Source organism: Epithele typhae (assembly GCF_022376455.1).
Source record: "Epithele typhae strain CBS 203.58 chromosome Unknown BXZ73scaffold_97, whole genome shotgun sequence".
Lineage (NCBI taxonomy): Eukaryota > Fungi > Basidiomycota > Agaricomycetes > Polyporales > Epitheliaceae > Epithele > Epithele typhae.
In genome coordinates, this window is record NW_025954288.1 from 26,930 (window position 1) to 51,925 (window position 24,996).

At 59.5% G+C, this 24,996-nt stretch overlaps 8 protein-coding genes across 8 annotated transcripts; 5 read left to right on the forward strand and 3 right to left on the reverse strand.

Moving 5' to 3' along the window:
- Positions 1-1,037: 1,037 nt before the first annotated feature.
- Positions 1,038-1,445, reverse strand: BXZ73DRAFT_92990 (Sm-like ribonucleoprotein; the record flags this gene model as incomplete). The annotated part of the gene is made up of 3 exons (XM_048026553.1): positions 1,038-1,069; positions 1,124-1,237; positions 1,292-1,445. The coding sequence occupies 3 exons, from the start codon at positions 1,443-1,445 to the stop codon at positions 1,038-1,040; spliced, it is 300 nt and encodes a 99-aa protein (XP_047872134.1).
- A 325-nt stretch (positions 1,446-1,770) lies between these two features.
- BXZ73DRAFT_55621 (uncharacterized protein) lies at positions 1,771-6,484 on the forward strand (the record flags this gene model as incomplete). The annotated part of the gene is made up of 18 exons (XM_048021375.1): positions 1,771-1,815; positions 1,909-2,250; positions 2,311-2,332; positions 2,706-2,793; positions 2,847-4,155; positions 4,188-4,361; positions 4,411-4,543; positions 4,599-4,778; positions 4,832-4,882; positions 4,933-4,954; positions 5,003-5,243; positions 5,298-5,378; positions 5,433-5,473; positions 5,523-5,745; positions 5,795-5,853; positions 5,902-6,032; positions 6,085-6,262; positions 6,313-6,484. 18 exons carry the CDS (start codon positions 1,771-1,773, stop codon positions 6,482-6,484), a joined length of 3,492 nt encoding a protein of 1,163 aa, XP_047872135.1.
- Positions 6,485-8,083: 1,599 nt separating this feature from the next.
- On the forward strand, positions 8,084-9,861 carry BXZ73DRAFT_55618 (uncharacterized protein; the record flags this gene model as incomplete). The annotated part of the gene is made up of 6 exons (XM_048021374.1): positions 8,084-8,441; positions 8,495-8,548; positions 8,597-8,616; positions 8,666-8,957; positions 9,009-9,238; positions 9,304-9,861. 6 exons carry the CDS (start codon positions 8,084-8,086, stop codon positions 9,859-9,861), a joined length of 1,512 nt encoding a protein of 503 aa, XP_047872136.1.
- Positions 9,862-10,204: 343 nt separating this feature from the next.
- Positions 10,205-11,158, forward strand: BXZ73DRAFT_55648 (uncharacterized protein; the record flags this gene model as incomplete). Its single annotated transcript, XM_048021379.1, has 1 exon — positions 10,205-11,158. The coding sequence occupies one exon, from the start codon at positions 10,205-10,207 to the stop codon at positions 11,156-11,158; it is 954 nt and encodes a 317-aa protein (XP_047872137.1).
- Positions 11,159-11,272: 114 nt separating this feature from the next.
- BXZ73DRAFT_55595 (HET-domain-containing protein) lies at positions 11,273-13,333 on the reverse strand (the record flags this gene model as incomplete). The annotated part of the gene is given in 3 exon segments (XM_048021371.1): positions 11,273-11,588; positions 11,712-12,335; positions 12,354-13,333. 3 exon segments carry the CDS (start codon positions 13,331-13,333, stop codon positions 11,273-11,275), a joined length of 1,920 nt encoding a protein of 639 aa, XP_047872138.1.
- A 5,531-nt stretch (positions 13,334-18,864) lies between these two features.
- On the forward strand, positions 18,865-21,647 carry BXZ73DRAFT_92994 (SPRY-domain-containing protein; the record flags this gene model as incomplete). Its single annotated transcript, XM_048026554.1, has 6 exons — positions 18,865-19,394; positions 19,415-19,798; positions 19,914-20,044; positions 20,100-20,174; positions 20,240-21,457; positions 21,511-21,647. The coding sequence occupies 6 exons, from the start codon at positions 18,865-18,867 to the stop codon at positions 21,645-21,647; spliced, it is 2,475 nt and encodes an 824-aa protein (XP_047872139.1).
- A 487-nt stretch (positions 21,648-22,134) lies between these two features.
- On the forward strand, positions 22,135-22,674 carry BXZ73DRAFT_27252 (uncharacterized protein; the record flags this gene model as incomplete). The annotated part of the gene is made up of 1 exon (XM_048017744.1): positions 22,135-22,674. A coding segment is annotated over one exon (540 nt), but the record flags the coding sequence as incomplete, so codon positions are not given.
- A 682-nt stretch (positions 22,675-23,356) lies between these two features.
- On the reverse strand, positions 23,357-24,263 carry BXZ73DRAFT_92995 (uncharacterized protein; the record flags this gene model as incomplete). Its single annotated transcript, XM_048026555.1, has 4 exons — positions 23,357-23,510; positions 23,561-23,751; positions 23,813-23,922; positions 23,978-24,263. 4 exons carry the CDS (start codon positions 24,261-24,263, stop codon positions 23,357-23,359), a joined length of 741 nt encoding a protein of 246 aa, XP_047872141.1.
- Between the last annotated feature and the right edge of the window lie 733 nt (positions 24,264-24,996).

The window sequence follows — 24,996 nt, forward strand, 5'->3', positions numbered from 1 at the left end:
CGTTGTCCCCCTCTGTTATCGTCGTGCGCGGACTCTCAGCATCTGCCAGTCCTCCGGGAAGCACGATTGGTTAGTTGTATTTGATCGCGGGCTCCGCTACGCAACATGTAGCAATAGTGCGCGGGCCGCACGCATAGTACACTGCCGGCGCTTCAAGCTTTGGGGGAGGGCGGTATCGCTGGGACACCGCGACGGCACGCACTAGCTGCAAGTGGCACCCTTGTGCGCAACCGTCGTCTGAGTGTGTCTGTAGATGAGGTACTTCAGCCACTGCTCGTACACAGAAGAGGAGGAACTCCCTACGTTGAGAAACGTGCTACGGCGCGTCCACCTTGACTTGATGGGCGCACGCGCCAGACACGCCCAAATGGTAAAATCCGCCAAGTTTATTCAAGGGTCTTCGACCACGCGAAGCTGATGAGCACGTGCTGACATAAAATCTTTCATATGTTGCACGCTGCAGGTACGTGTGCAAACAGACGTGCACGAAGCAGGGACTCTTCGGTCCGTACTCCCCATGAGAGGCGCAGAACGACGCCGTCCAGGAACGTCTGGATAGCATGTTAACGTTTTGGTCGAGGGAAACAAAGAGTCATGATACAATGCTCATGTGTGGAGCATAGGTACTGGCGTTGGTCCTCATAGCTGTACCGACCACACACCCATGATATAAGCTGTGGCACAGAATTATGGGGCCTGACAGTGCACACCCAACTACTAGAAGTGTGAATGGCAGACACTCCGTCCCTGCTATTCACACGCCTAGTTCACACATGATACCGTGATCGGCCATTTTGCAATGCTTTAGGGGAGAATCCCGGTCGGTTTTACGATGGTCGGTGGGCATAGAATACGTGACATCGCCGAACTCGTGACATACCAAGAGTGCATGAGCCAGAGAGCATCGACTGCAGGTGGGCAGTCGTAAAGTGGTGCACTATGTCGGTCGTTGTATGCAGTCTGTACGCGGTTTTTGCGCGCTGTGGTGCTTGCGGAAGACACAGGGTGATGATTGATACAAGTACTAGAGCGAGAATTTACAGAGCATCTGCCGCAGAGATATACAATACTAGGAGAAATGAGGATAGGTATTCAGCGCGCAAAGCAAGGCAGTAGAACGCACCATTGTTACCGCGAATGAACGCGTCCCCATACCGGTTCGTGATCCTGCCGTTCGCATGCTCCTCCGTCTGCTCGAGCGCGATGTTCATGTAGCCATCTAAGCACGACAGTATCCCTGAATCCAGCTGAGTCACATGCTCGTGTACTGAGGTCACCCGAGTGGACATACCACGATAATCCACCCCCGAGGTAAGTCGGACGACCACACGCTTCCCGACGACGCCCTTGAGAAAGTCCGTGGGCGAGCCAGAGGTAGAGGGAGGAGGCGGCGGCGAGGGCTCCGCGGCAGCAGCGGGAGGAGGCGGAGGAGTGGAGTCGGCCATGTGGTGGTCGCTGTCGGCGGAGAAGAGGAGCGCGGCGGGCGCGACGAGCTCAGCACACGCGGCGGCGACGGAGTGATGGTGAACAGGCGCGGAAGAAAAGTCAATCAGGGTCACGCGCGCTTGTTTGCCAAAATCTTGCGCTCACCAGGCACCGCGCGAATCCCAGCGCTCGGAGCAACCGCCATGACGATTCGGATATGCATCCCTCTTTGTACTGGCGGTCTTTCATCCCCTCCTCCTCCTCCTCCTCCAACACCGTCGACGGCTCCCGCAACACCCTCCACACTCGCGAAAACGACTAGGCCTTCGGTCACGATTGTCGACAATGAGCGACCGTCGGCGGTACGACCCTGGCCTCGGCGACGAGGATGTCGATGGATCGAGTGACTCCCTCTCTCTCCGTACCCCACCCCTGTCCCCTCGTTTGCAACCTCGCACTCCTCCGCGTTCTCCCCACCTCGAGCCTCAAAGTCCCCCACACTCTCCGCGCCTTGGGCCTCAAAGCCTTCCGCGCTCTCCCCGGACGCCTTCTCGCAGCCCACGCCGCCTTCACGTCCAGCTACCGGAAGATCCCGGCCACGATGCTGACGCGCCGGAGAAGTTGCCGCCGCGACAAGAGACGCAACCTGAAAAGTCTCCCGTTCCGTGGACGACACTCGTACTCAACAGCGTTACCTCAAGCTTCGCGTGGGTCCCTGCGTCGATGACGCGCTCAAAAATGAAGCCCGTCGTCCGTTGTGCCGTCGTGTGCTGGGTTTCTGCGCTGCTTATGATTATCAGGCAGACCAGGGAGGTCATGGGCTCGGTGCGTGGTTTGTATCTCGGACACGGTCTGCTCAGCTCATGTCTCGCACTTTGTTTATAGGGCAGCTTTTTGATTCTCGTCGGTGAGTCTCGATGAACCTCTCTATATGCGCGATTGCCTCGCCACTGGTGGGTCGGCTGCGGTTTCGCGTGCAGTTGGTATTCCAAGCTTCTTGTGCATCATGTTGCGTCGCATCTCTCACGCTTTCCCAGCTGTGGGGCGACACGGTAAGATTTGTGTGCACATATATGCACTATATGTGGGGCGGGCTCTCCGTCTTCCACATCGACGCTGAGAGCTATTCCCGCTATTGGTTCCCTCTTTCTTCCGGATACACATCCTGGTCTTTCCCTGCACGCGAGCCAGCGCCCGAAGGAGTCATTCCCGAGGACAGCGCCTGCTCACTTCCACTCAAGCTGTTGTTTTCACGATGACCCTTACTGACAAGTCTGCAGCATCGTTTTTAGACACCCCTCATGATCCGTTCTTGGCTGTGCTCGAACGTGAGATTACACTGGTGCTGTTTGCATCACTTGCTTGGGCGTAAGTCATGACCATCCGTGCTCACAGCGCACTAATCCTCAGCCCCATGCCAGGTGGTCCTGTCTTGGAATATTTCTCGCCAATCTCACTAGAACAAACACCGATCGTAACGCCACTCTCTCTGACATCCAGTCTGCCCAATATCTCGAAGACGTCCCCACCATCATTCTCGCTGTATTCATGTTTCTCGGATCTGCTTTCTTCCTCTTCCTCAAGGCGAAACTCGGGCCAGGACCGTATCTGTTTGCCACAATCTTCGCATGTGTCTGTATCGACATATCTATCACGACATCCGCTCTCTTTCCCTATCCTATCTACACCGTCGGAAGGACGATCATTGTGCCGTTGGCGTTTCATGCTGCTCTCTGTATCTTCTTCTCCGCCGTAATCTTCCCCTCCACCATCACTTCACAGTATGCTCGAACCGTTCAGGGCGTCCTAACGCCTCTCAATGGATTCCTCGCACAGCACCGTGCTGTCCTTGCCCTCGATCCCGGCTCCGAGGAGTTCAAAACCACTGTGACAAGCATTGTCGGCGCCCTTGGCAAATCTGAAGGTGGATTGGGTGCTGCCGGCGCGGCCGCCCGTCTCATCGGGCAAGACATCGTGTTCAGCCGCTTTTCCCCCTCTAGCATTGCAAGATTTCAACCTCAGATCCGTCGCCTCGTTACGCGGGCGAACGGGCTAGACATCTTCTTCACTCTCATCGACCCGACGCGCGAACGCTTTCCCGTCACGCCAGGCCCCTCGCGCCCGGACACCCCTCGCAGCAGTACGCCTTCCACCTCGCTCCCGGGAACGCCTCCCAACGGGCCCAGCACACCACCGGGCACGATGCGCGCTGAGGACGTCGACGTGTTCGAAAGGCGCCGACGCCATCTCCAGATGCAAGCTGTTACGCGCACGCGCTCCCACCGTTCGCTTTCGCGTGTGCTCCACCACAAGCTCACTCGCCACAAGGAAGCTGACCACGACCATCACCTTCACTTTTCGTTGTTGTCACTCGCGCAGAATCTCACTCCGCAACGCGGCTCCGCCTTCCTTACTCCTACGGAGAGCGCTGTTGGTGTTTTCGAGTCCCAGCGGTACATGGCCCTCGAAGCAACCCGTCTCTCAGACGGGAACACTACCGAGTACACCGCCCAGTTCGTTGCCCTGCTGGGGCAGTCTTGCGACCCTCTCCTCGCGAACCTGCAAGAGGTCCTCAAGGGCGTAGACGAGTGGTTCCTCACTGCGCGCCGAACCAGCTTTCTGCGCGCACGCAAGGTCCGACAGATCCGCGCGGAACGTCTCGCCCATTTGGAGCATCTAAGCGCGGACGCGAAGGAAGCACTACGGACCTTCACGCACAATGAACGGCGAGTTGCTCCGCCCCTCGTGTACGGTGTCGCCAGCTGATTGGTATCCCGTACAGGCTTTCGGTACTGGATCCGTATCGCTCTGCCTTCGATCCTAAGCACGTCCGTGCCGGGGGGAACGGCCAGGAACCACCTCCACATCGCTATCTCTTCCATTGTTATATGTACCAGTACCATCTCATTCGGTTCTCGAGCATTCTGCAGGAGATTGTGAGAGCTCCCTCTTTCTCGTCTCTTACCGTCCGCTGACACATTTTAGCTCAATGACATCATTCGGCTCGAGAAGTCTTCCCAGCGCTCCCAGATGTGGTGGCCTAGCGTGCCCTTCAAGAGATTCCTCCGGTCTGCACCGTGGACAGAGGAGCTGGAAAGGGGGGACGACGAGGATCCCGGTATGAATTTCTGCGGTGCTTTGGGGTCCGTGTCGCCGACTTTTCTTTGCTTTAGACGTCGTCCAAGGCATTCAGTCCGACTGGTCGGAGGACCTTGGCTTGGCCAGCAAGCGCGATCCCGACGCGCTTCCACCTCAAAACGCGTTCCAAGAATGCATGATCAAGGCGTACGACGTGATTCACTCAGTCGGTCGCGGGAATTCTCTATTTGCTCTCAAAGCTGGAGTGTTGACGAGTGAGCGGTGCCGTATCGTTCGATGCGTCGAGCCGTTGCTGATTGTGGAACAGTTCTCCTGTCTATCCCGACCTTCCTCAAGAGCACGGCGATGTTCGCGGAATGTATGTGCTCGCACCCTGGCTTGCGTCAGAGTCTGACCTGTCCCTCGCAGCGGAGCGCTTCTCCTGGGGCATGTAAGGGAGCTTTCCCATGAGTTAGTTCTTCGGCTGATCCCACAACAGATTCATGGGCCAACTCACCCTTGCGCGGTTCCGTGGCGACACAACGTTCGGCCTCGTCGCACGTATATTGAGCACCTTCATGGGAGGCCTCGTCGGCACGGCGATGTGGTATATCTCCCAGGGAAACCCGTTCGGGCTGGCAGCTACAATCGGTGTATGCGCGCCTTTCTTCTTCTTTTGGCGCCTGTACTGGCCGGTGCCGCCCATGACGAGCATCATCTTGTTTGTGACTGTCGGTCTGGTATGGCCTTTCTCAATAACATCCCTTGTCGATGCTTACACGAGCTCTGCAAAGGTGGTCGGCTACTCGTGGCAGAATGAACAGCCTACTTCTCTGGCTCAACCGTTCCGATATACGGGCGTAGAGCTTGCTTGGGTGCGTTCTTTCGTGTTCCACCTTTCCAGCGGGGCTAACACACGTCCACTCAAGCGGCGCTTCGTTCTGGTAACCAGCGGTGTTACTGCAGCCTTGTAGGCGAGAATCGCCTTTGCCTGCGCATACATTCTGAACTCGTGCCAGCCTGTTCTCGTTCCTTCCGCCGTCCACGACGCTGCGCAAGTATCAACGCAACATGATGTCCACCACGGTTGCCGAGATTGGCACGGTCTATTGTGCGGTCGTCTCCTTCGCGAACACGCGCGAGAACCAGGAGACCACAAGACAGGAGATCGTGCAGAGCCTTGTCGCCATCCGGCTGAAGCTGAAACGTTCCCTCGTTCTAAGGACGAACATCGTCTATGAGGTGCGTGTCTTCGCGTCTATCCATGGTCCCCCGGCTTATCGTGCGATAGTTTTCCCTGCGCGGCAGATGGCCGTCTCAAAGGTACAAGAAGATCCTCGACTTGCAGTCGTGCGTACTAGATCCCTATGCCTCGCATCGGCTCTGACTCTGGTCTAGGGAGATCGCGTATCTTCTTTCTCATTTGATGTCTGTCATCGAGCATCTGCATCCGGCGTGGTCGCGGGCGTTCCTGAGGAGAACGAGGTTCACGGACGCGGATTTTCAAGGCGACGTTCTCGCGGTCATTAGTATGTCTTGCTGTCGATGGCCCGACCTGATCCTAACCTTACGTCTTGAAAGGCATGATCTCGACCGCGCTCCGAACTGGGAATCCGCTGCCGCAAATCACGCCCTGCCCCCTTCTGGACAGGTACATGCTCCACGCGCACGGACTAAACGTTATCGGGCACGAGGCCGACGACGACTACGGTCTGCCGCGGACGATGACCATCGAGACGCTCGAGAACGAGCAGTATCTGTGAGTGCCGCCCAGCCGTGGTTACCCCTGACGCTGACGAAGGACCGTAGCTGTTTCTCCGTCGGGGCCACGACGGCGTTCGGGATCGTCCTGCGCCTCGACAAACTCATGGTCGCCACCAAAGAGCTCGTCGGAGAGCAGTACCACATCCACGGCATTGGCGTCCCAGAACCGAAGATCCCCACCCAATCCTCCGTGGACCGGCCGGGCAAGGACGTGTAGCGCCTGCGCCTGCACTCGCGAATGCGCGGTGCATTCTCCGATGCCTCCGTGTTCGGAGGTTTCTGTCTGGTTTCTGTTCCGATCTAGAGTCGCTCTGTCTTGCTTCGCTGTCAAGTCGTAGGATCGCTTGTTTGTTGTTTTCACACCCCGTTATCGCTATGTCGTTGCTATTTGCGTCGCCTTCTTGTTTAGAGTCCCCCACTCCCTCCACAGTGCCGGAAGTGGCACTGAGTCTGCTGACTTTTGAAGTCGCAAGCCGTCGATGTCGCGATGTCGCGATGATCCACTTCGACCTTCTTATTCATTTAGCTCACTATCCCTGCGCAGTTGGGGCACCTTCGCATCTCATCTCTTGTCACTAGGTAAGTACTGACGATCTTCAGGACTTTCTCAGTCAGCTCAACAATGACGCGCAAGGCCTCCGACTGAGGCGTCTCGGCGTTGACCTTTCGCTCATCGCAAATCTCCTCGGGATTCCCGACTCAATATCTGCGATCATCCTAAGTGTGGTGTCCTCTTACTAGCTCTCCGTCCTTTCCTTCCTTCCTTCTCCCTCGTGGCGTCGCCTCACCACAGTGCAGATTGCATGTCCAGGCACGACAGTATGGAGTCACCCGGGATCCTGTCACCTACTTGAACGTCGCGGTGCTCCTCGACCGACGTGAACCTCGTCGGTAAGGCTTCGCGCGCTATCGTAAGGGCAAGGGCAAGGCGAAGAGCAAGGGGTATGAACGCGCTCGTGAGCCAGTCCGTCATACCCTTGCATGAACTCAGTCACTAATTTTGATTCTGTGGACAGAGGACCAGGTGTTGAAGATCAGACCTCGCCGCCGACTGTGGGGATCGAGGCAGGCGCCCCTTGAAGCCATGCATCGTTCGAGGTTGGTGGTGGAAGGCGTGGTGCAGCTGTTTATCGACCGGATGGCTGACACGGAATTACACTGGAGTCTCCCAGTCGAGGAACCCCCGCCAGCGCCTATCGGGCGTTAAAACGACGGTGAATTTGTATCGCGCGAGCTGCGTACTTACGTCCATCTGATACCGAGCACCGTCGACGACAACCTCGTGTAGCCAACACGCGAAGACAGCCTTGTCAAACACGCGCAGTGAGCATCACGGATCACCGCCTCATTGGTTCAACACACTCCCGCTGCCGTTGTGGTGCCGGTGAGTGCCCCAAACGTACCCGCTTGGTAACTCCGCGCATCTTGCTCCAACTCCCCATTCTCGTTCTCCCCGCGTTTGCGGAGCTCTTTCCTTCCATTCGTTACATTTCGTCTTGATTGTTCCCTTCTCCCTCTCCCAACTCGTTACCCGTTGTTGGGTCGTTCGTGTTTGAAGCGCCGCAAGGCACATCCCCGGCGCTGTCAAACTCCACCGATCGGATCGAGACGCCATGTACCATTCCGTCTGTCAAGCCCTGGACCACTGAGCGCCACGCTGCTTTAATGAACCGCAAGGCTATAAGCCGACCCCTCGTTCTTTTGCCTCCCTTCGCCTTTTTTCCCTGCGGTCTTGACCATGTCCCGCTATTCCTACGAGTCTGGCTCGGAAACAAATTACGATCACGAAGACGACATGAAGGCCTCCCTTCTCCCGATGGTCCTGACTGCCCCTACCGACTCCTGCCCTCCCTCCTCCCCCGTCTGGGCGCGTCGGTACAACGTGACGAGAGCGTCGCGACGCCGCTTCCTGCTCGTCGCTTCCTTCATTATATGTCTGGGTAGCGTCCTTGCCTTCTTCCGCTTCTATGAGACATCCGAGACGCTCGTCGACCCCTCGCGTTTACTGCTTCCCGTGAGCGATCCGGTCCCGCCCTCCGACTTCCCCAACAACATCAACAACACCAACACCACCATCAACAACAGTACCCTGCCGCCCTCACACGACCAGTACTTGCCAATTTCCTTGAGGCCGGAGACATATGTACGAGGCAAGCCTACAGCGCACTTCCGAGGTGAGTTTGCACACTTCTGAGGGATTCTCGCCGTACCGACCCCATTCCCTCAGACAGTTTGCGCGACGACGTGAAGTACATGACGTCGTTCCTGGGTGCTGGCTTCAGTGCGTGACTTTGCCTCCTGCGACACACATTCGCTCACCGCTCCTCAGCAAATGACCAGATCACCTTGGTGTGTGTCGTACTCCATCGGCGATGGCACGCAGCTCATTTCCGTGCAGGGCAACTTGATCTACCTCTCCAAGATCTCCGGGCGCGTCCCCGTGCTCCCTCCACTCACCTCCCACATCGATGCTCAGAAGGACCCCCTCGACTTTTCGCGCATCTTCGACCTCCCTCGTCTGACACGCGAGTCGGGCATTCCAATCCTGGAGTGGTCGATGATCAAGGACCTCGACCGGGCGTGGAGTGAGGGCGTGGTCGACGAGCTCGGGTGCTGGAACATCTGGCAGAGGCAGGACATCACCGCGGACGGGCCCCGAAGAACCTACACGTCAGAACTGCTGAAGCTAGGTGGGTCCTTGTGTGCCAATCGTTCGCGGGACGACTCTTGACTCCCCACAGACCTCTCCCACACGCTCGCGCCCGGGTGGGTGAAACTGATACCCAACTTCGAGCACGACAAGCACTCCACATTCTGGACGCTCGCGAAGCTGCTCTTCCCCGCCGCACGCGCCTCAGCGCTCGCCGACCCCGCCGAGCACCCGACGCTCCCAGCGCACTCGGGCGCGCGCCTCCCTCCCGACGAGCAGATGGGTTGCATCGACTACCTCTACTACACGTGCGCGCAGGAGGTCAGCTCCCCTCACGCTTCGCGCGTATGTGTCGCTCTCGCTCACCACCGCGCCCGCGCCCACAGGCACTCGACTTCGCGCAAGACTACTCGCCGATGTGGCGGGACGTGATGACGCACGCGCACTGGACGCCCGAGGTCGCGCGGCTCGGCGCGTCCCTCGTCCGCGCCACCCTCGCGCCCCACGCGCCGCGCACCTCGCCGCCCCCGTCGTTCATCGCGCTGCACGCCCGCCACGGCGACTTCGCGCAGTACTGCGACCCCGCGGGCCCGCGCGGCGCGTGCTTCGCGCCGCTGTCCGCGTTCGCGGCCGAGGTGGAGCGCGTGCGGGACGCGCACGAGGCGCGCACGGGCGTCCGCGTCGAGCACGTCGTGATGACGAGCGACGAGCGCGACCCGGGGTGGTGGGCGGAGGTCGCGGCGATGGGCTGGCACCGGGTCGACGTCGGCGCGGCGCGGACGCCGGCGGGCTTTGGGGAGTGGTGGCCGGTGATCGCGGACGCGGTGGTGCAGAGCATGGCGGTTGGGTTCGTGGGCACGGAGGACTCGACGTTCTCGCTCGCGGCGCAGCGGCGGGTGGCGGAGTGGAACGGGGGCGAGGTCGCGATGGTCAAGTGGCGTTAGCACCGTCGGTCGGTCGTTTTTATGGTGTAGTGTATATGTATTGTGGACATAATCACCTAGACATAGATGACATCATCAGGTTAGGGCTTTGCTTATACTAGGATTCCCACGGATATTACATGAGTCAATAATGCTGCTCAGATCTACTACTTACTTGTTACCGTCGCTGCGGGCTTCGTGGTCTCTTCCCTCACCCCCATCCACGATCCGGTACGAAAACCTCTTTAGCCTCCACTTTCGTGTCGTGAGCATTGCACCAGTGTATGTTGCGTAACAGACTGATGACACGGTTGACATTGCTAGATTCGTATATACTAGTATGGCTGAATCTACAAGCGAGTCAATGAGCATCGCCTCCGCTCCCTTCAACAAACCCTCTGCAGACCTTATCTTGCAGACCTCAGACAACTTCCAGTTCAACGTATGGAAGGTAATCCTTATGGAGGCCTCTATCGTCTTTGCCGATATGTTCACGCTGGACGAGATACCACACGGCTCCGCCTCTGACGGCGCGGCATCACATCAAGCCCCCGCCGTGAAGCTCACCGAAACCAGCGCAGCCCTGGACGGCTTCCTCCGTATGTGCTACCCTCCCCCGCACCCCACGTTCACTTCTATCGACGCCCTCCGCTCCGTCATGGCCGTCGCACACAAGTACCAAGCCGACGGCGTCTTCCAGGTGCTCAAAGAAGCCCTCGTCCGCAATTTCGCCGCCACCCAGCCCGTGCTCGTCTACGCCATCGCCGTGTACTTCGACCTCGCCAACGTCGCCAGGACGGCCGCGCGCCACTTCCTCGCGGTCCCTTCCCCCGCGCCGCCGCCGCCCAGCGAGCTCTCGGAGGACATCAACGTCGCCGGGGCGTACCAGCGCCTGCTCGCCTACCGCCGCCAGTGCAGCGACGCGATCTCGGACATGGTCCAGAGCAGACTCGCGTGGCTCCCGCAAGGCGCCTGGCAGTTCCTCACCTGCACGCACTGTCCGCCGTCGGCCGTCACCAGCTTTTACCCCGGCAGCAGCGGCAGCGGGCAGCCGTTGCCGGCACATGCACAGGTGCCGAGGATGTGGTTCTGGAACCACCACGAGCGCATGGGAGAGCTGTTGCGGGAGCGGCCGTGCGCCGCGGCGCTCAAGCGCCCTAGCCTGCTCGAGCAAGGGATCGTGGAGGTGGCTCCGACGTGCGGGAACTGCAGGTTCAGCGCGCCTCGGCTGCTTCGGCTCTTCAACAAGGAGTTGGGGAAAGAGGTGAGGCGCCGGATCGCACAAGTGAGCTCGCCCTGGTTCTCTGGACCGCGCTGATAGACTGACGCGATACGGCGCAGATTCCAATACCTGATGTTGTACTTACGTCGTCTACTGGGTGGATGCAGGGTCTTGATATCTGAGGACTTTGTTGGCGGAGGGCAAGAAGATTCATTGAGGGAAAGGGTCGACCCAAGCTTCCCCACGTCGGACGGAAATATCTGTAACGAACGTTCGACGGTGCACCTCCCTCTCGTTCTCCGTCCCGGCGCTCCAACTCGGCTTATCCAGAGCAGCCAGAGGCTGAACCAGCGAACTCGCACGGAACGCGAGCTCGACCTCCACGACCACCTTCTCCGCCGTGTCGGTATCGACGACCGTGAACTTGAACGCGCGCGCGAAGTCCGGCCACGACGCGACGTGGTCCACCGCGCACTGGTGGTCGCCCTGGCACTGACCGCCGCCCGGTGCGCCGCCGAACGTCGGGCTCAGCGGCGTGGTCGGCACCGCGCCCGAAGACCCGAGGAGGACGACGCGCGCCCAGTGCGGGCCCGTGGACGGCGCGCGCGCCGTGTACGTCCGCGAGGACATCGGCGACGCGGGCAGCGACGGCGGCGCCGCATCGCGGTCGCGGTCGCCGCCGCAGCGCCCGAGGAGCACGCCGAAGCGCGCGCGTGCGAGGTCCGCGCTCGTGCTCAGGACGAGCGTCGTCGGCGTCGCGCCGTCCCAGTCCGGGGAGGCGTCGCCGCCGGCAGGCGCGAGGAGCTCGAGGTGGTGGCGCGCGCGCGCGAGCGCGTGGAAGGTCCAGCGCGGGATGCGGAAGGGGGTCGTGAGGCTGCGGTTGAGGAAGATGCGCCGGGCGGGGGGAGAGGGCGGCGGGCGGTGCGCGAGGTAGATGTCGCGCCACTTTGCGGAGGCGGGCTTGCCGAAGAGGAAGAGCTGTCCGCGGGAGGTGTCGAGGGGGACCAGGCGATAGGATGAGTTTTCGGAGGTGGTGATGCAGGGGTAGTACAGTGGACGTGAGGGGTCAGACGAAGCAGGAGATGCGGTCAGGAGGAGACCTAATTGCTGTCCAGTTGTGGATACCGAGCAGAGGAGGACCGCCACGGCGATGCTTGCTGAAAGCTTGATGACGGGAACCCGCGCGTGTACTCCGTAAGGAGTAACAGTGAAAATGTGGAGGCCTGCCACCTTCTTGCGCATGACCCGCTTCACCAGGGACTGTTGGGATGCACTACATCAGCGCTAATACGTCTGGAGCGAATGAAGGACACTCACGTGTCTATCGCCGGCCTTGAAGAACTGCTGAGACTCCGCGTGACAGACTTGACGGACGTGTGCGCATGTGACGAACACCGATGAGGAAGGAGCGAGCAAAAATGAATGATGACTGTCGAGGCTCGGAGGAGCTTGGAGAACCAGGGACGAGGGGAGGGTGCCGGTGTCGTCAAGATGATGACCCCACGCGAAGAGTGACATGTCGGTGGACTGCCTCATGATCTCCTCTTGAAGACGACGGAACGCGTTGCTCCCTTCGCCGTACAGCGTAGGCATGTTGATCCCGAGAATGCCCATGAGGCAGTATGCCTCGTCCTCGACCTTCGTCGTCCGGCGGGTTGCCGCCCACGATAACCTCTGCGCGACGCTCATCTCCGTGATCTCCTGCTCGTGGCGAAGGACCTCCCGTGGGATCTGTGTCACCTCCTCCAGTAGTTCAGCGAGATCGCACTTGGTGCCGAGAACCTCCCAGTCTTGAGAGAAGAAGACGAGAGACTCGGGCGCGAGAAGCTCCTGGAGGGTCCACCCGCGCTCGTGCCATCTGCTGATGCGGAACCGATGTCGGCAGACGGAGTCGTTCTGGACGTCGCCGGAGGGGACGTCGTAGAGGTAGGCGAAACAGATCTCGGCCTGAGCGTAGTATCGGAACATCGAATTGATGGACTCGGAGAGCTCGACGTCGTTCGACTTGTCGATGCAGCACGTGTCGTTCCAGGCGTACTGGTACCCTTCTTGTTCCGCGAGGATGCAGCACTGCCGGGTTTTTGAAGAGACGTAGTCGCGCGGGCATGAGCTGGCTTCACTACAGCGGGCATAGAGCTTCCGAAGGTCTTGAAACGTGTCCTCAGCGACGTCTGATTGCCAGACATGCGAGAGGATCGCATAGCCGCCGGGGACGGTTTCCGGACTGTCGAAATACTGTAGCTCTGCGCGAGATGTAGACAAGAGCCACATGCTGTTGGACAAGTGAGTACAGAATGACGGAAAAAGAAGGCTGCAGATGCACCTCGAGGGATGTTGACGTTAGAGAGCGGCCGCCGGCGAGCACTCTGAGAGCACTGGGGTATAAATGTGGGCATTTAAGGCACATTGGTGTGGTGGTGTTTGGACGTACCGTGTCGACTGTCACCTGTATCGTCTTCGATGATGCCGTCTAAACGCCACGAGAACCGCGCAAGCGTCATTCTGCAAACGAGTACTTATAACAGCAACAACGGCGATCCCACGGCGAGGCGCTGCTGCTTACACCGATCACGGAGCTAAGTAAATATTCTTGATGCGATCGGATTGAATGTATCATACCAACTCGCTGTGGAACCATTAAATAATGTGAGAGATCCTATGCAAGTAGGCGACTCAAGGTTCAAGCTCAAGCTGTACTAGGGTGTAGCCGCCGCCCGGATCTTGGCACCCAATCAAACGGAACCTGTTATCTCTTGGTCGATAAGAAGTCCGAGAGCACAGGCCACTTACGTTGTGGGCGAGGCAGTGTTGACGCGTTGACGTTGACCGCTCAAACCAAGTACTTTGAAGTCATTGCAGCAACGATAGACGGGCCCCTCGCGCGAAAATCAGCACACAGCCGATTCGGGCATCAGCAAAGGGCGTATCTTCTTGTCACGCATCGCGGCGTCTGACCGCGCTCGGCGCTTCCTGATAAGGACATACCATCTTTTGTCTGCTAGACGGCTGATGGTAATACATGACGATCAGTCGCAAAGCCTATTATAGATGGTATCGAATTGCAGTCTTATTGTAAACTGTAACCTTGCGAGACGGTTTTCTGCAAGGCCTGGTCGTCAGACTTCTCTACAAGTACTTCACAGGTACATGCGCAGGTATGGAGCGTGAGAACGCTTTCATCGCGTCCTATTTCCGAGGCGCGTGTGCGGAGCGCGTCCTCACCGGGACCATCTGCTCTCCTCCTCAGGTCACGCTTGACTTCTCCAAACATTCCCCAGACGCATGTCTTGTTCACTGCGCTTTCAGCCTCTCTTCTTTCTTTGGCCCTCCCGCAACAAATTCACTACTTGTCGACATCGTATCCAAGAATATGGACATTCGGTGAGTACATCATCTCACGCACACACTCGACATGTCATAACGTCGGTGGCGGGTGACGCACGCTCGGGTCGGGTGAAGGCTGGGTTTCTGGGGATCTGTGGGTCAATGCGTGGGCGAGTGGCGGGGAATTCTGAAGCATTTAACAAGACTGGCGCGCCTGCGGCATTCTTTCCGGACGTACCATCACCACAGACGGGCGAGCCACTGAGCCACTGACATGGTGCCAGGTGAGTCCTTCGTCAGGCCACTATCCTTCTGCTTCCAACCCTTCCTTCCATACTTCCACGGCCATTCAATGTTTCACCCCGTCAAGTCAGTCATATTCCTGTGTCGATATGCCTTGCATCTTCGATGTAGATGCCACTCGGTGCCACTCGCTTCTTAGTGAGTCCTATCACTATTACCGGTTCTATCCCCGTCCCTAAAACACCAAATATGCGGCACATTGTCGTCTCCACAAGCACATCCAGGGGCTGTATTCAATCGTCCAAGTGATCCTCGACATCGGGACGACGGGATCTGCTCCTCCCTCGCGCTCTTCGCCCTGGTGCAAGTCACGCAGTTCCTCTCGGACCTACTCCCGATGTTCACGCTCAACGCCAAGTAGCTCGACAGGATCCTCGCCTCCGCGATAAACCGGGAAAGCACTGCGCCCGCAGCCATGCAGGATGGCGCACGGCGTGGTCCCGATGAGCCCTGGAGCGCGTGCACGGTCGTGAACGTGCCACTCGTCTCGAGCGGGGTCCCCCTGGGTGTTCTACTTCCGCCCGGGCACCGGCTAGGGGTTCCTCCTTCTGACGCCGCACGGGGACGGTGCCGGGAGCGACGAGACGGACGGGGTCGACGGCTCGGCCCGCCTCGTCGATTCTCGCCGCTATCTACCCCCATTATCGCGGTGAAGGGTGCGGTTGTGTCGGGGGGCTTGAAATAAGCACAGGTATGTCTGAGCGGCAGCCGATACTGTTTCCAGGTTCTTGTCCCCAGCCTCCCGGCGGCCGGCCCCCAGCCCCCGCCAGCACTCCCGCAATGTATGCCGTGTCCCAACTCGACGGATGCGCCCGGATCCATATTTTGGGTTGCCTGGTTATTGCGAGCAGCCTATGCAATGTGAGTTTCGACGTGTGACCTCCGTGCTCCACACTCTCACAGCACAAGGGCCTACAGGCTCGGATTAAATCTCGATGAACTTCTCTCCGTGCCAAGGGAGCTAGTAGGTGTCCAAGAATGCGTAGTCGCGCCCGGTGGGCGGCCCCCGCCTCGTCACGGTTTGAGTTGAAGCCCGCGCTCCTATTTAGAGCGCACCGGTGTCCGTAGCATTTTTACTTTGTGCTTGATTACATGGCATCTTTTGAATTATCACTGCGTACTTTGTTCCCTATTACCTGGTGTGCGTTGCGATATGAACCTACCCTGCCATTCACGACAAGGCGTCATAATCATTGCCTGAGATGACCATCCCGCCCCTTGTCCATGGTAATCCTCTCCCTCTTGTATTGCCATGGGCCCCCTCGTGTATTACAATGCGCGGTGGGAGAAGACAATTGTCCGACCGACCGGCGTCTAGCAGGCGGTAGATTGCCATGCCAGATGACTGATGGCCGTCTACGGCTACTACCCTGTCATACGTGATCTGTCTTGCGATTGCTTACCATGCAATATGGGTGTTTATCACGCATTGCAACACATTATCTTCAAATCCCCCATTTTGCTGATGGGCGGAGTTCAGCCGCACAAGGCGCTTAGAGGGACGCGTGCGCAGGAGACGTGTCGGAAGATGGGGAGGGGCAGCGCCCGTATAGCCGAGCTAGCGCGCGTCCGGGCGTTTCTGGCGTGCGTCTCTGTTATCTGTGGCGCAGATAGGGAGAGAATGTCAGGTGATCTGTTCCAAGGCGCCTACAGAGCTCGGCGGGAGTCGGCCCAAGTCCCCCGGAGGCCAGACCCGCCCTTCGCTTCGAAGGGGCTGCACAGCTCGCGCTAGCGAGCATCAAAAGGTCTCGACCAGGAGAGACCCTTGGTTGTCGGCCTTCACATTTACGGACAGCGTCAGACACCCATCATTTCCCGGTCTGGTGCATTGCGTAAAACGGCCGTGAAGCCAATTGTATACAAGATCCTCGACGAAGGCTCCCCCAGACAGGTGCTGGAATGTGGCTGATATGCAAGAATACACATTCCCATAAATCGTCTTGAGGAGCGATTGGGCAAAAATGGAGCAGTAAGGAAAATAAATGGACATTAAAAAAACTATTCTCAAGACCTTTCCCCCACTCTCAATAGCTACAACTTTTCGGAGACAACCCAGGTGTCAAAGTGGCTGCACATTGCGTGATGCTCTCGGAGAGTATGGCTGACAAGTTGAAATAAGCGCCAGAGAAGCGAGGCGCGACGTCACGCGACGTCGTCGACCGCACAGTCAGCAGGAATAGTCGCGGCGCTTGGACGCTCGCTAACAACTCGCTAACATGCCCCCATCAATTGCAACGGATGGCGGCAACTAATCGGCCACCTCGGGCGAAAAGGCCACGTCACTCACGCCACCTCGCCAAAGGATAGCAAACAAGATAACTGATGAGATTAGACTATCTGCTGTTATCTACACATAGACGCTCTTTTGGCGCTCGGACGCTCGCTAACGGGCGCTGCCCCTCCCCACGGAAGAGCGACGCGGACAAACAGTTGCCGGACCAGATGCCCCGTGATCGAACTCCGCCCGAATCGGCTGTGTCTATCGGTTTGTATGGATCCAGCTCACCACGGGCAGCAGGCTTCGGAGCTCGAACATGCTTAGAAAAGGCCTGTCAAAGGCGTCTTTTCTGCCGCCTTTTATGCACGTGTGACAAAGGCACTAAAACGGAGGAGAAGTCACCTGGGCTAAAAAGAATGTCGTTAATAGTGAAAAACTTTTGTTTTACGGGGTGGAGAAAAGCGTCGATAAAGACTCATTTCCATAACATGTGTTATCAAACGTACTTACGTGCTTGTTACCCGCCGGCAACAGCCCGGGAGCGGACCAGTTGACCGCAGCAACCGGAGGTGGTGGCGGGTGCGCAATGGATCGGAGTTCCTGCAGCGGCTTCACGCGTAACAGGACTTCAACGCATTCCTGGACAAGACACGATGTGCACCGCCGCGTTTCGGGTGCCCGAAAATACGCAAAAAATCACTCACAAGTGCATTTTTGGGACGCTTCACAACGAAAGCCTTCAAAATATTTTTTCGGGCACCGGAGACGCGGTGGTGCGCATTGTGAGAAGGGGAGCGCGTTCACATTCGCGGACGCCCCATAATGAGACCGACACAAAAGGCGACGACAACTCGAAGACAGACTCATTAGACGGCGCAATGCAGACGCGTCTTGAATGGCCCTTTGTACAATCAGCTGCCGCATCTACGCTCAGTGAGCGGGATACAATGTTTAAGAACTGCAGGAACACGATTTTAGACGGGCACAGTGGCACAGCTCAGATGAGGTCAAGGCTGAGCGCTGGAGGCCGATAGGTGAACAACGAACCCGACTTTGGTATGCTTCTGACAGTTCGCAGAACAAATATCGAGGTAGAACGGAGAGGGTATAGAACATCAGACTCACCATGAATTCCCGTATGCAGCACACCAAAAACTTGACCGCCCCCCATTGTGTTGATGAAACGCGAGTGCAGACTTAGGGTCAAACGGGAAGAGCCTTGGAATATAAAATTACCCGTCAAGGACGACATGGAGGAGGGACCTGCACAAAAAGAGAGCGCTGAATGCGTGCATGCGTTCCCAAGTGGATGCAGATCGCCGCTGGGGCTTCAATGGCTCGCATGGGCTCCTGTACTACTAGCATAAAATGGGGTGTATACGGTCCAACGCTCACAGTACTAGTACTCGACCGTTTAGGCCCTGGTCTTGGACACTCCCCTACACTGCTCGTCTCCGACCAACTGCAGGTATGATATGTTCACTGAGGGCAGTCCAGTACGTTTGCGATATGCGTGGGTTCGTATAGGCCCTCGGGGATGAAGTGGGGGTTCCGGGTGGGAGAGTTGATGAAGAGGTCAGAAGACAAGTCGCCTGGTCTCGAAGCGCCGAGACCCCTTCCCCCCTACCACCACCACACTCGAATCGTTCCTCGTTCGACGACGCCATCTTCTCCCTGTCTCTTGCCCCCAGGTCACCTCAGCTATAACGGCTAAAGACCGCTCGTCACGACAGGTATGTGTTTGCGTCCCTGTTTGATCTACTGGCCAAATTTCGAACTCCCTCCCTCAGACACTGCACTTCCGGATCTTGTTCGGCGCGCTAGGAGAACCCCGGGCGGATTTTTGATAACTTTGGGGTGCGTATAGTGAGCCTCATTTGAAGAGGTGAGCACACCACCATTTCATCGCCGGTGGAGGTGGCATACGACCCAGTCCGTTCACAGCATACCTCCCACAATGGCGACACGACACTCTCGTTCGGCAAGCATCCCTATCCCCCCAACCTCCGTTGCGCGAAACCTGGAGAGTGTAATCCCGCTGTCGTTCAACCCCAGTGCTCCCGCTCGACCCCGGCTTTCCAGCATCGGTACGTCGGCAAGCCCCATCTTCGCCCATCCCACCACTTCCCCCGCTCGATCGGTGTCTATGAGCTACGCCTCTGCCATTGCAACTTCTCCGAGAGGTCGCCCTACTGGACCTTCTCAAGCCTCCCCGACGCCCCTCTTTGAGCCCCGCATTATACGCGCCGCTCCCTCCCCCAACCCCTCTCGCGACGCGGCCTGCAATCCGGCTTCGGCTTCGCCAACGCACACGCGCCGCCTCAGCTCCGGCATCCGCGCCCATACCCCACACGGTCCCACCGCGCCTGCGCATCGTACACCCTCCAGTACTACCGTGGGCCATGCTCTCCCTCAAGGCTTCCCACGACCGGCATACCTTGAGTCGTCATCCTTGCGCAGCATGCTCTACACGGAGGCCCCCCGCATGTTTTGGGAGCGGGATCCAGACCAGCCCGATTCCCAGTCACCGCCCACGATTCACGATCAAGTGCAAGTCCGGCCCCGCCTGTCATTCCCTACCCTTACCTCGGCCGCGAGCTCACGCCCGTCGTTGACAGTGACGATGAGAGTCTCACGACGTCGCCCCCTCCGACTGTAGGCGGGGTCACAATGATCAGCACCAATACCGTCCTCATGCTCCCTACCCGTTGGAGCGAGCAAGAACGCGCCCCCTCCCTCAGCGTCTCCCTCGATGGACGCGAGTTGACCTTCACTGGACCTTCTTGCATGGGCGACCGAGAGGCTGGCGCGGCTCGAGCGAATCACGCCATTCCGCCGGCGTGTGGCATCTACTACTATGAGCTTGAGATTCTTCACCACTGTCCGCAAGGGTGAGTCAGTCGCCGCACCGCCCCTATTCTATCCCTTACGCTGTCACGACAGGCCCATCAGCGTAGGGTGCGTGTAGAGCCGCCCAGGCCGGGCGAGAAGCTGATGTATGCGCAGGTTCTCGGCGCCAGAGATCCGAACGAACCGCCTCCCAGGCTGGGAGCAGAACACCTGGGGATACCACGCAGAGGATGGCTGCTCGTATGCGGGCCAGAGGGAGGGGCACCCGTACGGTCCGAAGTTCGACAGTGAGTGCTTCCTTGCTCTGTCGCGCGAAGGACGATCACGAAGGGCCGTCGGCAGCGGGCGACGTCATTGGCTGTGGGATTGACTTTAGTTGCAACCGCGTGTTCTATACCAAGAACGGCGGTTTCCTGGGTGCGTGACCTGCAAAGTCTCCCCTCTCTCGTTACCATCGCTCACGCGACCCGGATGGATCACAGGGATGGTATTTGAGAACGTGGGGAAGAACACCGAACTGTACCCATGCATCGGCATGCGGCAGTCCAACGAGTCCGTCCGCGCGAACTTTGGCAGCGAGCCCTTCAAGTTCGCGATCGAAGAACACATCCGCGCCCAACGCGACTCTGTGTGGGACGGAATCATGGAGACCCCCATCGACTGGAGCCTCCTCGGACTCGGACCGCGCCGCGACGACAGGCGGAAGCCGGCGAGCTCCGCGAAGACGCTCGAGAAGGCTGTCGTCGACGACGAAGATTCCCGGGCGCCGCTGCGCAAGCTGGTGCTTGCCTACCTCGCTCACCACGGCTACGCGCGCACTGCCCGCGCTTTCCAGGCGCAATGCGCGGACCGTGCCAGGGCTGCCGCCGAACACCCTCATCTGCAACCACAGCCGAAGGAAGTCGACGAGGACGTGAAGATGGCAGTCGACGACGCGCCGGCGGTCGCGAGCGCCCCAGACCCGTCGCGCGCGGCTGGCGAGGGCGACCTCAGCTTCGATTACGACCTCAACACGCGCCTGTCAATCACGAACGCCATCATCCGCGGGGAGATCGACAGCGCATTGGCCCTGATCCGCGTGCATCACTCGACCGTGCTCGAGCGCGAGCAGGGCCTGATCCTCTTCCGCCTGCGCTGCCGCAAGTTCGTGGAGCTCGTCCTCGCCGCCTGCGACGCCACACGGCAGGTCGACGCAGAACGGGCGCGGGTCGCCGCGCTCTCCCCTGCGGCCTCCCCGCCGCCCATGCTTGACGGCGAAGACGTGGTGGGGCCGATGGATGGAGTGGGCGCGATGGACGTGGACGAACCATCGCCCGAGGCCCACCCCGCGCCGTCCACGGCGACGGCTGTCCCGACCGCGTTCCCCTCCGCCCCATCCCCGTCCGCGTCCGGTGTCGCACCGCCGTCGGGGCTGACGCTGTCGGCGCCGTCGCCCCCACCCGCGCCGACGCCTGCGCACACGAACCTCGCGACGCTCGCCGCGGCCGCACGCGCGTCGCTCAACGCGGCGCTCGCGTACGGCCAGACGCTCGACGCGGACTACAAGAAGGACACGCGGGCGGGGATCCGCGCGCACCTCCACCGCACGTTCGGTGTCGTCGCGTACGACGACCCGATCGCGGCCGGCGGGGAGGTCGCGGAGACCGCGGGGCAGGCCGCGCGCAACGCGCTTGCGGCAGAGGTCAACCAGGCCATTCTTGGTGCGTGGTCTCTCCGAGATGTTTTGCTTGCCTGCTCATTTGTGCGCCTGCAGAATCTCAGGGGCGTCCGGCCCACCCGGCGCTGGAGACGCTGTTCCGCCAGGCAAGCGCGTGCGTGACGCAGCTCGCGCTCCTCGGCGTCGGCGCGGCTGCGTTTGCAGACGTGCGCAAGGAGTTCGTGGAGGGGTGAAAGACGGGAAGAAGCATCCGTTTGGCAAACTATGTACACTAGCTGTAAGTTCTTGTCGCGCCGCTGAGGTGATGTGAGCGGCGTGGATCCCCTATTTCTTGCTCTCTCTCGCTCGAATCTGTATTGACGCCCTCGTTGTACTATTAGGCAGCTGTATGTACTTACTCTGAAATCTGAAGTCGCATTGAACATTCCCCTCGATGGCGTGCGGATCTTGTGTCAGGGGTTGACGTGTAACGCAGCTGCCGCTGCGGCGACATTCCTTCCAGCTCCTGACGGTGATTCTTCCACAGATAAAACCTATCTTCAGTAGGCGGCGGTGTCCCAACGTTCGCCCTCATATACACTGCGCCGGATAAGGAAGTGTCTTTGGTCTTCACGTATGTCCTGATTTGTAGTGCCAGCAGATCTGAGCGAGGCTAACGTCGGTGACATCAGTATGTCCGAATCGCCGTTCACAAACGAGTCTAATACTCCCCTTGTCGTCGCGCCGGCCCCTTTCAACAAAGATTCCACGGACCTCATCTTACACACTGCGGACAACGTAGCATTTCACGTATGGAAGGTAATCCTCATCGAAGCGTCTCCCGTCTTCGGCGACATGATCGCGCTAGGCAACACACCACACACCGCGTCTGACGAAGCGACGCCCGACGGCGCCCACCCTCCCGCCGTGCAGCTGACGGAGACCAGTGCGGCCCTGGAGCCGTTCCTCCGCATGTGCTACCCTCCTTCCCACCCCCCCGTCTCCTTTTCCCAGCTCGACACCCTCCGCTCCGTCATCGAGGTCGCCCACAAGTACCAGGCCGACGGCGTCTTCCAGGTGCTGAAGAACCTCCTCGTGGAGACGTTCTCCCCCGCCGAGCCCCTCCGCGTCTACGCCATCGCCGTGCGCCTCGAGATGGCGGACGTCGTGGAGGCGTCCGCGCGCGACTTCCTCGCGATCCCCGCCTTCGGGCCGTACAGCGGGGAGCTCGAGGACGTGAGCGCGGGCGCGTACCACCGCCTGCTCGCCTACCGCAGCGAGTGCCACGACGCCCTGGAGGAGATGGTCGAGAGCAAGCTCGCGTGGCTCGCGGACGACACCTGGCGGTTTCGGGTCTCCTGCACGAGCTGCGCGGGGTCGCCGGTCACGTGCAGCATCCCCGACTCGACCGCGGTGTTCGTCCCGCGGGCGTGGTTCTGGCACCACCACAACCGCATGGCGGGGGGCGCCCGTGCGGCGCCGCGCTCGAGAGCGCGAGCGTGCTGGAGCGAGGGATCGTGGAGGCGTCTTCGTGCGGCTTGTGCAGGGCGATCGTTCCGGAGATGCTTCGTGCCTTCAACGACTGATTGCGGGCGGAGGTCGACCGTCGCATCGACGAGGTGGGTTTGCCATGCTGCTCAGGGCCGTGTGGAGTCGCTGACGAGGTCGCACGCAGATCCCAGTACCCCAAATCCATCCTACCATATGATGTGGCCATAGCAGCAGTATAGTCAAGAGGAAAGCCGTGCCGACAGTTCAGCTGTAGCGATCACGATGTAGCTGGGGACGGATCCTGATGTGATTTGCATGTTGTACATAGAGTGCTTACTATAGTGAACCGCCAAGGATACCTCGACCGACAACCCTGCATGCTGTATGCGCATTGCGTTTATGGGCCGGATTCTGGGATGATATACATTTGATGCGACGACTTATGCTACAGCGCATGTAGTGCAGTAACGACTCACAGAGACACGGCCCCGACGACCTGGATGTACGCCGCCGCGGCCGCGAGCCCGAGCGCAAACGCAACGACCCACTCCTGCACCCTCCGCCCATCCACCTTCGCGGCACCCGTCCCCCGCCCGTCCGAGCCGACGTTCGAGACCCCGTTCCCGCTGGCCCCGGCGGCGACGGCGTCCGCCTTCCCCATCCCCTCGCCCGTGACGGGACCCTCTCCGCGTTCGGTGCGTCGCGCAGCGCCGGGATGCCGTCGATGCTCTGCAGGTTCTTCTTCGCCCAGTACGCCTTGAGGCTGCCCTCCGCGAAGTCGTCCGCCGCCTCCTGCTTCGCGAAGTAGTCGAGGAGCGCCTGTCGGTGTCCCTGGAACTTGTAGTACGGCACCGCGTATCCGCACGACTGGCCGCAGGGCGTGAGGGGGAGGGGCGAGAGGTGGTAGAGGCATGCATGGAAGACGCACCGAGCCGACTTTGTGCACATCGACAACGATCGCGGCGCGCGAGCCCGGGCGACGCTGCTCGGGCGGGACGAGCCGCTCGTACTCCTTCGTCCCGAACTCGTGTATCGTCCCTGCCCGCACCAGGATCAGCCCCCGCCGTCGCTGTCACGGACGTGGACGACGCACCTGTGCCGAAGAGCCGGACGATCCGCGGCGGGCCCTCGAACGCGGAGAACATGAGCGTGACCCGCCCGTTCTCGCGCACATGCGCGACTGTCTCCGCGCCGCTCCCGGTGAGGTCCTGGTACCAGACGCGGTGGGCGTCGAGGACGTGGAAGGAGTCGCGGACGCCTTTGGGCGAGACGTTGACGTGCCCGTCCGGAGAGAGGGGGGCGGTGGCGACCCAGAAGAGCTCCTGTTTGAGCAGCCAGGGGACGAGCTCTGGGGGGATGGCGTCGTAGAACTTGCCCATGGTGGTGAGTGCGTGAGTGGGAGACAGTGGTTGACTCTGAGAAGAGGGGTGAGGTGACTCGGCCTTCGGCCGATTAGCTCCTGAAGTCGGACGACTTTGACGGGCGGGCGCGAGCCTACGAGAACAGCTGAGCGGTAGTTACGAGACGATTGACGGTGGGAGAGCAGGTATGACTCACTTGAACGTCTCCGACCTCACTGTTGGCTGGGGTGGCAGCGTGATGGTCTCGTGGCAATGGTGCGAGGCATTGAGTTCATAGAAGACCGGTTTGAGCGCATGTGAGGCAAATAAGAGCACAGATGAAGGACAGATTGTCGCCCATATTGACCAAGCTGCGGATGAGCAAGACAGAGGGCGTACGACAGAAGATGTTCATGGTGGCCACGACCGTAGTGGTATGCTACATGATGTCCAGACGGTGTTTAAGCTCTGCATCGTGTTGTAGGACGTCGGTGCTGCACTTTGTATGTCGTGCTGGGGGACGGTGGTGTGGGCCGGAGTGGAGGCGTGGTATGCGCCAGTAGTGCGTGGCGAAAAGCATAGATGATGAATGAATTAATGAAGATGGATGGAAGATGAAAAGGAGTTGTGTGTTCCGCTGCCCAGTCGAGGCTTGCCAGGGCTTGTCTCGCCACAGAGGCGGCTCGACCCGGGCCGAACGCCTCGGCTCAATTCACGCCCTCTGATTGGTCCACTGATACCCCACGGCTGATGTAACCCAACGGCCCCGACT